Source organism: Notamacropus eugenii, chromosome 1 (assembly GCF_028372415.1).
Source record: "Notamacropus eugenii isolate mMacEug1 chromosome 1, mMacEug1.pri_v2, whole genome shotgun sequence".
Classification (NCBI taxonomy): Eukaryota; Metazoa; Chordata; class Mammalia; order Diprotodontia; family Macropodidae; genus Notamacropus; species Notamacropus eugenii.
Window position 1 is genome coordinate 180,846,127 of NC_092872.1, and position 17,129 is coordinate 180,863,255.

The window sequence follows — 17,129 nt, forward strand, 5'->3', positions numbered from 1 at the left end:
AGGAGGAGGCGAGGTGGCCGCGAAGAGGTGAAGGGGGCTCGGGCCAAAGCGGCTCGGCTCGGGTTCTCCCCTACCTTCCTCTCTCCGGCACCCCCAGCCCACGAGGAGACGCGGTTTGGGGGGGCTCGGGGAGGCGGGGGGTCGTCCCTTCCCGTCCCTCCCGCGAGCGCTCCCTCCCTTCTCCAGTCCCCTCCTCCGTCCCTCCTCCTTCCCCTGTCCGTCCCTCCTCCCTCCCCCTCCCCCTTCCGTTGCTGTTGGTGGAGGGAGGCGGAAGGAGGAGGGCTGGGATCTCGGGCCGGGGACGGGAATTTCATCTGAATGACTGTCCCCCGCGCGCCCGGCGCCCCCGACTCGGCCCCGGCGCCCTGCAGCCGCCGCCGGGAGGACAGCGAGCGGGGGACCGCGCCGGCCGGGACGCCGGGCGCTAGGCTGGGCCTGGCCCGCCCCGCTCGGACCTAGCCGAGCCCTCGGGCGCGGCGGCGCTTTTTCCGGCTCCTCTTTGAAGGGACGCGAATCTCGGACTCGGCGGCGGCGCGGAGGAGGAGGAAGAGGGGGAGGAAGAGGAGGAGGAGCCGGGGGCGCGGGGTGGCGGCCGGCGAGAAGCCCCGAATCCCGGCAGCCAGAGAAGAGGAAGGGAAGTGTGCGGCTGGCGGGGAGGCAGCTGCGGGGCGCGCCCCAATGTCAGCGGACGAGCGGAGCGGGGGAGGCGCAGGCGGCGGCCGCGGCTTCGTGGATGGAATTTGGACTCGGGCAGGCCCATCCCTGGCTCGTGCCCCGGCTCCGGCCAGCACCGCCCGCTAACGCTCCCTACGCTCAGCGAGGAGGGGGAAGAGGCGGCGGCGGCGCCGGCGCGGGCACCCCCTGCCTGGAGTGCGGAAGCCCAGAGCGGCTGGGCTGCTGAGCTCGCCCAGGGCGCAGCGCGGCGGGGCTCGCTCCGGCCCCCGGCTCGGTTTTCTACGGGACTGGTACCCGGCGGCGGCTCGGAAGCTCAGGCCGGGGCCCGGCCCGGGGCGCCACAGCCGCCTCCTTCGCCATGGCGGAGAACTGGAAGAACTGCTTCGAGGAGGAGCTCATCTGCCCCATCTGCCTGCACGTCTTCGTGGAACCCGTGCAGCTGCCCTGCAAACACAACTTCTGCCGCGGCTGCATCGGCGAAGCCTGGGCCAAGGACAGCGGCCTGGTCCGCTGCCCCGAGTGCAACCAGGCCTACAACCAGCGGCCCGGCCTGGAGAAGAACCTCAAACTCACCAACATCGTGGAGAAGTTCAACGCGCTGCACGTGGACAAGCCGCCGGCCGCGCTGCACTGCGTGTTCTGCCGCCGCGGCCCCCCGCTGCCCGCCCAGAAGGTCTGCCTGCGCTGCGAGGCGCCCTGCTGCCAGTCCCACGTGCAGACGCACCTGCAGCAGCCCTCCACCGCCCGCGGGCACCTCCTGGTGGAGGCCGACGACGTGCGGGCCTGGAGCTGCCCGCAGCACAACGCCTACCGCCTGTACCACTGCGAGGCCGAGCAGGTGGCCGTGTGCCAGTACTGCTGCTACTACAGCGGTGCCCACCAGGGACACGCCGTCTGCGACGTGGAGATCCGGAGGAATGAGATTCGGGCAAGTACCTCGTACCCGCGGCCCGGTCCCCGAAGACGGGTGGGAGCAGTGGGGACAGGATTCTCGGCTGGGGCGGGGGAGGTCTGGAGCGGGCCAGAACCGGGGGCCAGGTCTGCCTCCTGCCCTCACCTTCCAGCCTGGCCTGGCTGAACCCAGCCTGGCTGGTGCCCCTGGGCAGTAGACAAAATGGGACCTCGCCGTTGGGTGGTCTGCTGGGGTTCCTCCTTTGGGACCGGAGTTTTGTTTTCCCCGGGGCTTGTCCGATAATAAGAGAAATCCCTCCCCTAAATGATTGCGCAGGAAAGGCTCCTTGTCGGCGCCCGCGGCCTGCTCGCCTCTGGGCTTCAGCTTATTTGACCAGTGTCCGGGAGCCATGGCCGCCCCAGCTGGGGACGAGCTGCTGCCCGGGCAGCGAGGAAGTAAACAAAGGCAGCCATGTTCGAAGGCTGCGAGCCCCGTAAGGAAGCCCGGCTTGTTTGGGTTTCTTGCCGGGAGATGAAGAGAAATAGAAGCGAGTTATGTGTCTGAAGAAAGACTGGGAATCCAGGGACCAGGGCACAGAGGGAGGCTCTGTGTGGGTGGCAGTGTCTGTGCGCAGACCCATGTGTGTGAACAGACCTTGAAAGTCTCTGTCACCCCGAGCCCTGATTGCTTGTTCTTCAAGCCCAGTATCCGGGGGAGAAGCTAAGCACCGAAGGGTGGGGAAAAAATCCGATAGGTTTAAGGTTGAGCTCAAGGCAGCTTACTCCCCTGGGCTGCCCAGCTCCTTGACTGCAGCCGCATCCCCTCCCATTGTATATGGCCTGTCAATGTCACCCCCACACATGCCTCCCTTCTTGGGCTGCGGCCCAGGGCTGGGAGGCCAGCCTAATGTTAGCTAGGGGGGTGCCCCCCTCCCTTCCCGGATGGACAGCTTCCCATGGGGTAAGGGGAGTCCCAGCCTGGGGAGTCTGGGTGAGTCGTGGCAGAGGGAGGGAATTGGAAAGATTCCATCTCTGTGGGAAGGCCCAGCCCCCAATCCCAGGCCCAGGGTGTGAATAATAAAGAGGGGGCCTGAGCTGTGGGGAAGGGGATTGATCCTTCCTGATCCCCACCCCCACCAACCCAGTTGGGAAGGGGCACCCAGGGTCAGAGAAGGCAGATGAGGCCCTGGGTATGAGAAAGCCCTACGGATCACTGCAAAATGGGGGTGGTTTCCTGTATGTGAACCCAGTTCAAATGACTCACTCTTTAGTGATAGAGAACCCATTCAGATGGCAGGGGACAGTGATCAAGAAAAATTGATGTATGATTAGTTTCCAATTTGTAGATTCAGCTCAGGTTTATTTTCATAGAACAAACCCATAGTTTCTTTTAAAAAAAGTGGTGGGGAAGAGAGTGCCCTCAGCTGCTCCCCAACTCTCCCACCCCCAAAGGGAGCCTTGTTTCCTCCTTTTTGACTGCCCCAGCTTGGCCCTGGGCTGAAAGGCTTTCTGCAGTTACTATTAATAAAGATTGGAAGGGGTTAGGAGGGAGGGGGAGAGTGAGCTAGTGATGAAAAGTATAGAGCCTGTAGGAAAGCCAAGATGTCTAGCTCCTGTCTTGAGGAATGGGGGGGGGGGGTAAAGAGGTGGAGATGCCTCAGGATAAGACTGAAAGAAAGAGAAGAGGGAAAGACCCCCCTTACAAGATAACTTTGCCAAGACTTGATGGGGAGGTGGTGGGGGTGAGTGGTCACCTTCCCCAGAAGCGGGGAACCTGGACTTGTTTGCTTTGGAGTCTGTGGGTATCTTTGGCTCTGGCAGGTTGGGGAGGTAGTCTGTATGTGCCAGTGTCTCTGCATATCATTCCTGACTGCTCTTGGAGTAGTGTGTTAGGAGTATGCCCACAGACTCCCCTCTCCTGATGCCCCAGGTGGCCTGGCTGTCTCTTCTCCTAAAAGGCCATTCTGCATCTTCTCACCAGCTCTTGAAAAAAAGAAAGGGGTCTGGAGGGACAGTCAGGAGCTACCAAACTTTGTAGGCAGTGTGTGCCATCCTCCAGAGGTAAGACATAGATACTGGAATTTTGTGAGCACCTGCATCCCTTAGCAGGACTCTGGCTCACCCACACACACTCCCACCTCTAGGTAGACCTTCTGTCTCCTGTCTCTGTGGTCCTCACATTCCTAGCGTTAGAAAAGCATACCAACAACATTCCTGGTCAGGTTGGCTTATTAAATTGGGGGTGGTCCATCCTAACCTTTAACTACATCCACCCCCACCACACACACACACACACACACACACACACACACACTCTCTCTCTCTCTCTTTCTCTCTCTCTCTCTCTCTCTCTCTCTCTCTCTCTCTCTCTCTCTCTCGATGGAGATTCAGAATGGGCTGCCTACTGGAAACATAGGCTCTAGAACACTGCTGTTGGCCCAGGGGTCATCAGGAAACTGGCCTGAGCCTGGTTGGACTAGGAAGCCCCCCCCTTGGTTCCATCCACCACCAGGAGTCCAGTTTGCTAAATGGATCCTTCCTTAAAAGAATCTAACCGCTAGTGCTTTGAGCTTAGCAGTGCAGTACGGGGTGGGTAGGAAATAGCAACAAACCCTAAGGTGGGGGGGGGCACTGAAGGCACAGGCTTAGACTCTCTCTTAAGCTGTGCCAGCCTCCCAGAGCACTACTGGGGGTGAGGGAGAAGAAAGACAGGGAAGACAGAGAGCTTGATTGATTGATTGGGGTACAATTGCATTTTATATAGGAAACGTTTCTCATTTACTAGACCTCCCTCCTTCTCCCTAATCGTGAGCTGGTCTCTTCCTTCCTCTTTTCCCACCTAGTCCATGCCTGGGGGAAAGGGGGGGATTGAGAATGGGGCCATTGTCAGTCCTTGGAGTAAGGTGTGAGGGGAGCACAGGAAATTGGTATTTGCCAGAATGTGTGAGCTGGGGGTGGGTAGGAAGAGAGGGAAGATGTTGCTCCCAGCCTCCTCAGATGCCAGATCTTTGCAGTATCCTTTGAAAGCTGACCTGGGGCCACAGAGTCCCAAGAGGCCAGAAAGAGGCTAAAATGTGGGCTTTGAGTTTGGGACTAGGCTGGGAGGAGACCATGGGAATAAACTGTCTACAGGCTCTTTCTCGGCTCCAAAGCCAGATGTTCCTAGGGGTGTGGGGGATAGATGGCCTGTGGGGCATCCGGTGTGGTCTGAGCCCTGGGCTAGTTGATTCCATCTCCCCTTCCCCCTACCGGATTTTGGGTTGGGGGGGTGGATTTCCATCAGGATCCGGGAATGTTGCTGATTTCCCTGAGGCCGGATTTAAAGGATGGGGGTCACATTTATAGGACTAGAGGAAGGGAGGGGGAAGGAGAGGGCTGGGTATGGGTTAAAGGCATCTATGGAGGGTTCTAGTCTCTGCTCAGGCCTTTGCTGAGAAGAAGGAATCTGCTTGGGGGGCGGGCAGAGCCAGAGAGAATGTTGTACTCCCATTTCTGGGTGTCCTTGTCATTTTTCGTATTACTTTATTGCTATGTAATTCTGGGGTGCCTCCAGGACTAGGTGAAAATCGCCGTGAGTGTTTAGAAGTTCTCTAGAATGTGGGGGAGGGGAGGCCTGGCCTGCTTTGGAATATCTAACCCATGCCCTGGTTCCTCCCATTCTTGACCCTGGGGGTGGGGCGGGGCGGGAGGTAAAAAAGACTCTTCTAGGCTTGGGCAGGTAGGCTGCCCCCCTCAACCTCCTCTTTGGTATGGAGTTTGTGGCTAGCTGTAGGGAAAGAGCACCCCACCCCCCACACATTGCCCTGGGGGCTTGGGAGAAAGCCTTGGGTTTCCCTTCCTGCTCCTGTCTCCCTGGGTGGTCATGGGCACTGAGCCTTCTGCTAGCTGGGTGGAGACAGGACCTGGGGGGCTGGGGGAGGGTTTTTTGAGTCTGAATTGCTTTCCTCAGCACTTGGGAGTGAGGAGGATTCAGGTGGGAAAGTGGAGGGGGCGCCATGCCCGGCTCGTGATGAAGTTGGGGGAAGGAAAGGTTCTTGCACAGCCTGCTTTAATGGAGAGAGTAGGAGGGAATGAGGACACCTTCCCCCACCTCCCTGGGAACTCGGTCCCTTCCCACTTTTTAAGGGAGGGACTTAGTAACCCTGGGTGGGGAAGCCAAAGTGGTTAGCCTCCACCCCATCCCTGGGCCCATAGCTGCCCCAGACAATGTGACAGGAGGGGGACTGAAGAGGCTTGGTTTTCCCAGGCTCCTTCAGCCAAGGGCTCCTTCCCATGCCCTACCTAAAACTGAAGGCCTGGGAGGCCTTGGCTAAGTAAGGAGTGGGTGCCTCAGGGCTGTACTGAGTCCCTCCTTCCTCCAGTGAGTCCTCCTCCTGAATGTTTGACACCCATCCTTCCCCTTCTCAGGACAAGGGAGAAGCTAGTAGCCGAGTCCTAGGGCCCTGTGACAAATAGAAGCCCGTAAGACGCAAGCAGTCTTGTTTCCCTCTGAAGCATCCTGCTGATCCAGCATGTGAGGCTGTCATATCCTTACCCCAATTCCACATGCTTCCTATGAGAGAGAGAGAGAGAGAGAGAGAGAGAGAGAGAGAGTGTGTGTGTGTGTGTGTGTGTGTGTGTGTGTGTGTGTGTGTGTGTTGCTGTCTCTGAGACGATGTGTGTGACTTTGCTGTTCTGTGATGTGTGCGGTTGTGTTGTCTGTGACTTTGTGGCCTAAAGGGAAGAGAAGAACATTCCCTGAACACTAAAATTTAGGGAAGATGTTAAAGGAGAGACTGGATTCAGTGAAATTCGGGGGTCGGGGAGGGAGACGCAGCCCCAGGGGCCCCGCTGTGGGCCCAGCCTGGCCGGCCCCATGGCTGCCTCTTTGAAAGCCTTCCCGGCCGGGCTGGCATTCAGGCACAGACAAAGGGGGGCTTTCTCTCTGCCTCTTTGTTTGCCTGCCCCAGAGCCTGCTCTCTGCGTGGCAGAAGCTAATTCCGCCCTGCAGCTGGGAAACCGGCTCTGGAGGGCTTTGCCCCTCCTTACCTGCCTCCTCCTGGGGGGGAGCCCTGCTAGTTTGTGGAACCTAAGGCTGCGGAGAGCTCCCTTCCCCAAGGGGAACTGGAAAGGGGGGGGTAGGGGGGGGTAGGGGAGCGCTGGAAGGAACTGGTGATTTTGTTTACCTTGCCAGGCCTCGGGCCCTGCTGCCTCCCACCCCTTCCGGTTCTGAAGTCCGGGGCTTGTTTGCAAACTCGCTGCTGGCTTGGCAGCCCCGGGGGCCCCATTTCCCTCCTGACCTTGCTTCTCCTCAAGGTTGACTTGAGGCTTTTTATTATTATTATTTATTAACTTTTATATCGCCCCAGTGTCCCATAGCAGAGACCTTCAGCAGCCATCTCAACTGTCAGCAGACAAACTCCAGCAGCAGCTCCAAAGCTCCACACACGCCCCCTCCCCCTACTGACCCTGCCTCAAGGGAACCTGAGTGTGGGTGGCAGATTTACCCTGAGCCCGGACTGGCCCCAGAAGGTGAGGCCATGCCCAGCTTAGCTGAGGGAGTGGGATCTGAGGGTCGGAGAAACTGCAGAAGGCAGCTTGTCTGCTTCCCAGAAAGACCCGGGAGATCCTGCTGGTGACAGGGAAGGACCGTTTCTTTCAACAACCATTTATTGTGTACCTGCTATGGACTGGACCCTTTCCTTTTGTGTATATGGAGGTTGGGGAGATTCCAGAGAGAATATGGCACAGTAAGATTTGCAGCACAGAGAATACTAACCCAGGTGTGTAGTCAGTTTGAGGAGACTCAGAGCAGGGATGAGGGGCAATGAAAGGGGCAGGCCTTACGGAGGGGCCACCTGAACTGCACCTCCAGCTGGCTGAAAGGATTGCAGTATGTGGAGAAAATTATGGGGAGATTATTACAGGTGTGGAACATGGGGTGGGCAAAATCATGGAGGATGCAGTGAAGAGTATTCACCTTGTTAGATTGTCTGCCAAAGCAGAGAGCTGCTCCCCAGGCCAGATTAAAATATAACTGGGAAATGCTTAACGAAATAAGCAAAAACACAGTTAGCATTACATTTTAAATCTAAGTCATTATTCAGTCCATGGGGATCCTTGGTACAGGTTAGTGAGTTTGACATCACTGTACTAGTATGTGAAGGAAAGTAGTTTGATTCAAGGGTGGGAGGGTCATGGGGGAAAGAGCCTTGAGTGCCAGGGTGAGAAACGTGAACTCAACTTTTAGATCATGGGGAGTCATTGAAAGTTTTTGAGCAGGACAATAACATAATTAGAACTGTGCTTTAGGAATACAGTCTGGGAGTTTGAGTTTGCCCAACCCTGTTTGGCAAACCTACCCCAGGAGCTTGGGTCTTTTGGCCCTGGGTCAAGGGCAGGGATCTGAGAGGCAGCTGGAAGCCCCAAGCTCAAGAGTCTGGTGCAGGAAGGTTCTGCCCAAGGATGAAAAAGACAGTTTGGAACAGCCTGCTGATCTCTGAAAATCTTCCAGCCAAGCCCCCTCCTGTGTGCCTGGCCCTGGCCGTAGGGGAGCTCGATGTCCAGTTACTGGATTTAAGAGAGTAAGCTCTATCTTAACACTACTAAATCCCTTCCCCCTCCATGAGCCCTGTTTTCCAGCTATGAAATGGACCCTCATCTGTCCCACCCTCTCAGGACTGGCCCTCCACTGCAGTGGCCTGCCTCCCCCTTCCTTCCTGTGGCAAGTGATGCCAGAGGTGGAAGGCCCTCTCCCCCACTCTCTTATTTTGAGACATCAGCCCCCTGACCCCAGCTAGAGTTTGGAAAATGGGGGTGTGGATCCTTGGGGAGGGAACATATCCTCCTTGCAAGCAAGCTCTACTGATGCTCTTGGTTTACCCTGGAGTCAGGTATGGTAGAAGTCTCTAGCAAGATCGAGAAGTATCATGGGAAAAGCTACTTAGAGGGCCAGGTGGGAGGGAGGGAGCCCTGTGTGAGTCCCCTTTGAGTCTCCAGGGCTCGGTCCATATTGTATTTCCAGTATTTAGTTCAGAGCCTGGCACACAGGACATGCTGAATAAATGCTCACTGATAGCCTTCTTTTCTCAGCCTTCTTAAGCAAGGTGTTCCTGTCTCTGGAGCCAGGAAGGGTAGGTGGGAGAACAATTTAATAATTCCTTACATGTGTGTGTTTATGAAGCAAAAAAAAAAAGTCATAAACATTCTCTTATCACCAAAGGATCACTTAGAGGTCAACTCCATTTTACATATGAGGAAATCGAGACCCACAGAAGTGATGTGACTTGCTCAAGGTCACACAGCATGTTATCGGAAGAGCTGGAGCTAAAATCCACATCTCCTGACTTCTGATCTGATGTTTCCATGGTACCAGGCGCCCTCTATATATACACCCACTGGCTTGTGACCATGATATAAGTGTAGTATTTTACACCTGCCATGTGATACCATCAGCAAAGTGGCCTGTCCAACCCCAGGAAATTCAGGGTGGGACAAGGGTTAAGGAACACTGACTTAAAGAGAAGAGATTCCAAGACCCTAGAGATACTAAGCCTTTAGATGTAAACTGAAATTTGGAAGGACCTTGGCTGGGGAAAACTAGGCAAAGCAAATCTATTGAGGTAAGAGCCCAGGGATGAGTGACTGGAAGGACAGTGCTGTTTCCCCTCTGAGGGGCCTTCTCATCTGCTAGGCCAGCATCCTTGCTCTATCCTCAGTTCTCTCTGGCTGGGGCAGTTCAGGCAGAATAAAGAGGCCCCCCAAGATCCCTCCAGCTCTAGCATGGTATGACTCAATCCATATGAACCCCTGAAGCAACTTTGTGACCAGAGCTTTGATCCCTACTTAACACTCCCCCCCCTTAGAAGGGGTCAGAAATGAAGGGTTGGAACTATGGTAGAGGTGACCTTTGAAGAAGATCCTAGGGGACAAGAACGTTGGGATTTGCTTTTTCACATTCTAGAGATCCTCGTAACACTAGGGAGGTGGTCCCAGTGGGGGAAGGAGTCCCAGGTTGGGTCGGGGGGAGGTCAGGCAGCTCCCCAAATTAGAGAGTCAGATGGGACTTTAGGAGTCATCAAGGCCAAATGTTGGGCAGTCTAGAGAGACAGCCAGTGAGGGGTGGTCCTGGTTCGATGGAGAGAGAAACTTGGACCAAGAATTAGGGTGTTTAGTCTTCTCCTCCCACCTTCTAGGGACTGGGGACGTAGCTGCAAAGGAAGGAAGGTGCTGAGGCAAGGCCTGTGCAGACACATGTACAAGGGTTAAGGGGTTTTAGTCAGAGTAATTGGCTGGGGAGGGGAGGGGGGAGATGATTGTTGCAGCAGCAGCAGCAAGGGCTTTGGCCTTCCTGTGCCCCTCCTTCCCCACAGCTGACCTGAGGCAGGGGGAGGATGCTGAGCTAGGGGCCCTGGTGAGTAGGAGTTTGTGGGCCAAAGGTCCCCTCTAGAAGAAAAGGCCCATTGTTCCCGTGGGGGGTCGGGAGGGGGAAGTCATGGGCCTCCTCCTCTTTGGGGCCCCCTCTCCCCCACCGCAACCCTGGGGGCCTATAGAAAATCTTTGCCTAGGTCTATGTGTGAGACAGGCCAAGCCAGGCCTGAGCCCTGATAATCCTGTTTCTCTCCCTCTCTCTGGGTAGCTTTTACAAGGCTTTGGGAAAAGCTTGATCCCGCACTTCCCTCCCTTTCCTCAAGTTATATTCTTGAGACCTGACCTACAGGCCAGTAGCAGTGTCCACTTTGCACGGTATAGGGGCAGGGAGCGGCCAGGGTTGAGTTCTCCAAGGAGACGCTGTGAGGGTCAGCTCAGGCAGCTGGCCCCCGGAAGAGAGTTGAACTCCTGCCTTCTGGCTTGGGCCAGGACCCTTGGAAGCTGGGAGTTGAAAAGTCAGCCTCATCTATTTTGAGTTGCTTATCTGATAGGTTATAAGTGAATTGAAATAATATTGGTCAGGTCTTAGAGGTCATTTGATCCAGCCCCTTCATTTGACAGTTGAGGAAACTGAGGCCCAGAGAGGTCAAGTGATTTGCCCAAGGTCACCCAGGGAGAAAGTAACTGAGCTAGGATTTGGCATCAAATGGAGTTCTCTTTCCATTATATGAATGTGCTGTGCAGCCCCAGATGCGTTACACCACTGGCTGGACTGGCTGGCCTCTGAGGACCCATCCTGTGGGTTCTGGTCTCAGTCCTTCCCTTCCCTATGTGACCTTGAGAATTCAGCTTCCCCTCTCTGGGCCTCAGTTGTCTCACCTACAAAAGGGGGGTGGGGGAAGGAGTGGGCATGTGAGATCAAGCCACAAACCTGCAGTCAAGTTAAGAGGGAGTCTTTGGATAGATTTCAGGGAGTTCATGAACCTAGGATGGGAGGAAAAAATTACACCTTCATTTTCACTGACCTCTACCTAAAATTTAGCATTTTCCTTCTATTATGGACGTAGTCAACAAATCCAGATTCCAAGAAGGGGTTGCTGGGCCTCACTAGATGACGGAGTTCATGGTACAAAAAAGGTCATTAGTCTTACATCTAGATGTTCTACAAGGGCTGAAGCTGTGAAGCTCGAGGACTCTATGAAGAAGGGCATCACGTCCCAACCCACTTAGGCAGCTCTCTTCACCTCCCCAGACTTTTATTTGTAAAAAGAGCTGGGGAGGGGCAGGGGGAAGGGGGTCTGAGGGATCCCGAGTTAGCAGCTGTTCTTCCTTTGCCCCCTGGCCCCAGAGTCCATCAGGGAAAGAAAGAGAGCCCCTCTGGGTACCAATCAGGACCAGACCGGTCCAGAACTGGACATCTGAGACAGGAGAAAGTAACAAGCCACTTTCAGAAGCAAAGTTTATGGATCTGCAACACTCCTGAGTGCAACCCAAATCAGATGAAAATGGAATTGGGAAATAATTGACAGAATAAATAAAAAATGCAATAGAACAGATAATGTTAATGTGGTTTTCCAAGTCAGTATGCAGCTTGCAGAGATCCTTATGGACTATTTCTATTTAATTTTGTCACCATTGGACCAGAAAGACTTAAGACACCTGTGCCTGCCTGCAGAGTCACACCTGCCCTTCTTCTTCTGGAGGAGTTAATAATCAACGGGAGTGATCTCGACCTTCTTCTTTGAATGTGTCTATTCCTTGTATTTAGGCACTTAGGGAGGGGGTACAGAAGGAGGAACCACTCTCAGGGGCCTCCTAGTCCTCAACCTCACACTCATCATGCAGAGAATGATAAAGTCAGGCCACGATTTTAAAATGCCACATCATCAGTTGCAGACCAAGATAAAGGAGAGAGATCATACCAAGACCCCTTTACTAGCTAGTCTAGCCCTCTCATTTCAGACTCAGAAGTGACTTGCTCCAGGTGACCTGGAGCTGAGTCTACAACCCATATCTCCAAGCTCTCTTTATTATGTCATTGAGTTAAAACATTCAAGGTAGAACTTCATCTGGGTCATTGATCAGTGGGGTTGAATTTAAATAGGTTGGGGAGGAGTACATGACAGACACTGAAGTGTGCAAGGTGAATATGGAGAGAATGGTGAGTCTACTGAAAAAAAAAAAAGGTTATGTTTTGATTGTATAGGATCTCAAATTCCAGCTAGGCAAGTTTGAGTTTTATCATGGGCGTAATGGGGAACCTCTGGATTCTTGAGAAACAAATGGCATAAGAACTTTTTGGAAGACAAATGATCTGGCAGCAAGCATTAGGGAGTCAGATATGTGGCTGAGGTGCACCAAAGTCTGTTGGCTAGCTTGAGTCTAAGAAGAAGGTTGGGGTTCTCATTCCCATGCTTTCTTCCTCAACAGAAACTTGGCCGGCTTGGTTGCTCTGGTAACTAGGCCTATCTTATGTCCAGGAACAGACCTGGGAGGAACAGGATGGGGCAGAGAACCACAGACTTCTGACTACTCAGCCCACGGGAGAGGAGAGCCAGGGTGGGGGAGCAGAGCTGGAGCTGCAGCTAGAGCTTCTGCCCGATGCTTTGGGAAATGACAAAAGCGTAGCAGGGTGGTGTCAGGAAAAACAGATTGGGTTTGGAGGCATGGTGCTGTATTTCCAGTACTCTGCCCATGACCTTGGGTGAGGCTCTTCTCTCTGGGGTCTGTTTCCTCTCCTACTAAAGGAGGTAGTTGGACCAGCTTTAATTAAATCTCTCATCCTTCCTTTCCTTCTCTTCTCCATCCCTTCCCTCTTGGAGATTATCTGGCTATGGGTGTGTATGGAGGATCGTATCCAGGGCCACCAGCATGGACAGAATAGACTGAGCTTGGAAGCTGGGGGCTTTGGAGGCAGCTGGTCCCTTTCTGCCCAGGGATGGAAGAAGGGGTACGGGAGAGATTACAAAGTCCCTCATGAAAGGAGGCTGTTGCTTTCAGATCTCTCTTGGACAACAGTCCCTCCTCTTCCTCCCCAAGTGACAATGCTCTCCCTCTCTACACACTCCCCCCCTTACAGAAGATGCTCATGAAGCAACAAGACCGGCTGGAGGAACGGGAACAGGACATTGAGGACCAGCTCTACAAACTGGAGTCCGACAAGCGGCTGGTCGAGGTATGACCATGGAGGGAGGGGTGCAGGGAGCTGCCCCTCTCCCAGTCAGGCCATAACCAGCGGTTGTGCATGAGCTCTTCTGTGTGTGTAGACCCATGGCAGTCTACAGAGGAAGACGGAGGTTCTGTCTCTGCTTCCAGATGGACACATGGGACAACCAGGGATAAGGCAGGGTGGGATGGAATCCATCCTAAGTTGTGATCTCTGTAGAGAAGGGAGAGCTTATTGGGCCATTCAGGCATCCAAGCAGGCTTTCCAGGGAGGAGAGGCTTGAGCTAGGCCTTGAAGCAGGACCAAGGAGTGGGAGGGAGTGACAGGGTGCAGACACAGGGCCTCTGTCTCTGGCTGCAGGAGAAGGTGAGCCAGCTGAAGGACGAGGTGAGGCTGCAGTATGAGAAGCTGCACCAGCTGCTGGATGAGGACCTGCGGCAGAGCATGGAGATCCTGGACAAGGCCCAGGCCAAGTTCTGTAATGAGAACGCAGCCCAGGCCCTGCATCTCACAGAGCGCATGCAGGAGGCCAAGAAGCTGCTCAGCTCAGTGCAGCTTGTCTTTGACAAGACGGAGGACATCAGCTTCATGAAGGTGGGGGAAGGGGGAAGGGATGGCATGAGGGAGCATGGGGGGAGGCAGAGCCCGGCAGGCAGAAGAGAGTTAGGTGCTGCAGGCCCCAGTAACTAAGTCTTGGAGTCCCTGTGCTGAGAGCTAAGTCACAGACCCTGTGATGAAGGAGGATGGAAGGAAAGGAAATAAGCATTTCTTTATGCACTTGGACACAGAGAGCAGTGTATGTATCAGGTACTTTTTACAAATATTAGCTCATTTGGTCCTCACAGCCCTTCGAGGTAGTTGCTGCTATTTTACAGTTTAGGAAACTGAGGCAAACAGAAATTAAGTGACTTGCCCAGAGTTACTCAGCTAATCAGTGTATGAGGCTGAATTTGAACCCATGTCTTCCTAACCCCAGGTCCAGTGCTCTGACCCTACACCACCAGCTGCCTAAGATTCTAGGGGAGTGAGTTCTAAAACGGGAAGGCACTGGTCAGATGGAATTGGTGTAAATGTCTCCCCCCATACTCCTGACAGGGTTTTGACCTGCAATCCCTAGTCAGCTCTTGCCATGTGCTCAGCCTGGAGTTTATGTGAAGAAGGGCATCCCCACCTGAGGGGGGAGGGAAGGGTCCTGGAGCAGGATGCCTGAGCTCTACTTTGTCAAACTTTTTTACTCTTTTCTATAGAACACCAAGTCTGTCAAGATCCTAATGGATAGGTAAGCACATATCCCTGCTTTAGGGGTAGAGAATGGAGGTGGGGGAGAGGGTTTTTTCAAGGGCCTGGGCTGGAAATCTGGGGATAACTAGGTCCCAGGTGGGGCAAGGCACTTCACAGTGGACAGATACCTACCTGTCCCCCCTCCCAGGACTCAGAGTTGCACAGGGGGCAGCCTCTCCCCTCCCAAGATCGGCCACCTCAACTCCAAGCTCTTCCTGAATGAGATCTCCAAGAAAGAGAAACAGCTGAGGAAACTGTTGGAAGGTAAGGACAGGGCCCCTGATGCTTCGGCTAGACAGCAATGCTGGGGGGCCCCTCTCCCTAAGGACTCAGAGGGCTCAGTCACTGGTTCCTCCTCCCATTCTGAACTCTCTGACTCAGCCTCATATCCCAGGTAACTATCAGCTTTTCTCCCTCCCCTAAGGTGACTGCTCACCTCAGCTTGCATTTTTTTTCCGCAGGCCCCTTTAGCACCCCGGTGCCCTTTCTGCAGACAGTCCCCCTGTACCCGTGTGGCGTGAACAGCAGCTCTGGGGCAGAAAAACGAAAGCACCAGACAGCCTTTCCTGAGGCCAGCTTCCTGGAGTCCCCGGCGGGCCCTGTAGGGAGCCAGTTTGTGGGCCAGCCGGCCTCTGCTGGGGAGGGCCAGTCGAGCCAGCTGGGGCCCTGTAGCTCCACTCAGCACCTTGTGGCCCTGCCAGGGGGGGCGCAGCCTGTCCATTCAAGTTCAGTGTTCACACCATCGCACTACCCCAATGGCACCGCTCCACAGCAGCCTGTGCTGCCCCAGTATGGGGGCCGCAAGATCCTCGTCTGCTCCGTGGACAACTGTTACTGTTCCTCTGTGTCGAACCATGGCAGCCACCAGCCCTATCCCCGTTCTGGTCATTTCCCCTGGACAGTGCCCTCGCAGGAGTACTCACACCCACTCCCACCTGCCCCCTCTGTCCCGCAGTCACTCCCAGGCCTGGCTGTCAGAGACTGGATAGATGCCTCCCAACAGCCTGGACACCAGGATTTCTACAGGGTGTACGGCCAGCCATCCACCAAACACTACGTCACAAGTTAACACCGGGGCTAGGTGGGGAGGCTGGGGGGGGCTGTTGGGCCCCCCTGGTCAGCCCCTCAGTTATGCAGCCCCTATTCCTCTTTCCTTTGATGGCTTCTCTCCCCCTCCTCCCATTTTCTTTCAATTTTTATTTTCATTTGGCAGGGGGGGGATTTTATACAAATTTGCTGGAAGCCAAGAAGATGACCGGACTTGGGGGTCTGGACTGGGGCTCTCTGTAGCTTCGAAGGTGCCTCACTCCAGGAGGGGTGTGTCTCTCTGTCTCTATTTCTCAAATTCCCCTCCTTTCCCCTCTTCCTTGGGCCCCCCCTCCGCTGGAAGGATCTGTGGTGCCCCCCTCATTCCCCACCCCCAGCCTGGCTGTGGCTGGAGGGGCTGGTGCCTGCTGGGCTGATTCTACCTTCGGTTTCTTTGGGGAAGGTCAATCACTGCTTCAGTAAGAGATGACCCCGTAGATTGTGTGTGTTTTTTTGTTGGTTTTTTTTTTTTATGCCAAGAATGATTTTTTCTCCCTTCCCTTTCCCTGAGTTCAAAGGCCACTTCTCACACAGCTTTTGGCATCTTCTGGTCACAGAGCAGGATCTATGGACATAATGAAATAACGGGAGCCCTCCATGCCCTGGGCAAGGGGAGAGGAAGGGACTCTGACCACAGGCCTGGACTCTGACAACGATGACAAACACCAATAATGATGAGAGGGGCCTAGTTGAGATCGTGGGGGTGGGGGTGGGAGCAGGGGCCAGGCTGTCCTGCTCTCACTCCTTTCCCGGATTTTGACGCTGCAACTTCCTGTAATGAGCACTTTGTATAAAACGTGGACTTCCTGTTCTAAAGGCACAGGTATTTATTCTGTAACCCGTTTTAGAGCACACACCCAAATCCAACCTTCTAATAAACGTGATGGCAGACTTCTGTGACTGCTCCTCCTCATGCCCCAGTCCCACCAGCCTCCTCCTTTTCCTTGGGGCTTCCCAGTGGACTGGGGTGGGCTAGGGAGAGAAGGGGAGAGGTCAGTTTGAAGGCTGTTTGCTGTACCCACATAGATCTTAGAACTAACCAGTCAGATGAAAAGAGAGAAGGGTCTTAAGAATGTGTGGCACAAAAAGGGTTTAGAAAAGATAAAAAAAGCTGGCCTCATGGAAAGAGCCAATGGGAATCTAGGGAGGGTTTCCTGACTGCCAGTAACTCAGTGTGACCTTGGGCAGATCACCTTGTTGTCTTTATGCCCCAGCTTCCTCATCTGTAAAATAAGGGGATTAGACTGTGGGTGATCCCACGGAACACAAGAGTTTAGTAGATAAAACCATTCTTTTCCGCCCTCCTCAATTCATCTCCACCCCCTGAAAAGAGCACCTTCCTTCTGAGCATGTCAGCTAGAGGGAAGAGGGCATGTGATTGGTAATTGGGACAAAGAAAGTAGCACAGACCAGGAAGTGGTGGGCTTCTCTGTCATTTTCTTGTGAAGGTTGGATGACCACTGTGTTGTTGATCTCCAGTTCAGAGATTCTATGAAATTTCTCTTCTTTCTTCTCCCTGGTTCAGTTACTTTTGGGTTGGAAGAGGAAGGGAAAGCTGTTTGCACCTGTACGTTGCTAATGGAAGGAGGTCAGAGGCTCTCAGGTTTGACAGGTGTTAGTGCTCCAGTCTAAATATGTCTGGAAACAACTTGGCCTCTCCCTGACACTTAACACATTTATT

General features: G+C 54.3%; 1 protein-coding gene across 1 annotated transcript; it reads left to right on the top strand.

Annotated features, from left to right (window-relative positions):
- Nucleotides 1–922: 922 nt before the first annotated feature.
- Nucleotides 923–16,339, top strand: TRIM8 (tripartite motif containing 8). Its single transcript, XM_072621140.1, has 6 exons — nt 923–1,603; nt 12,995–13,090; nt 13,442–13,675; nt 14,329–14,360; nt 14,511–14,626; nt 14,824–16,339. Exons 1-6 carry the CDS (start codon nt 1,034–1,036, stop codon nt 15,429–15,431), a joined length of 1,656 nt encoding a protein of 551 aa, XP_072477241.1. The 5' UTR covers nt 923–1,033; the 3' UTR covers nt 15,432–16,339.
- The last annotated feature ends 790 nt before the right edge of the window (nt 16,340–17,129 follow it).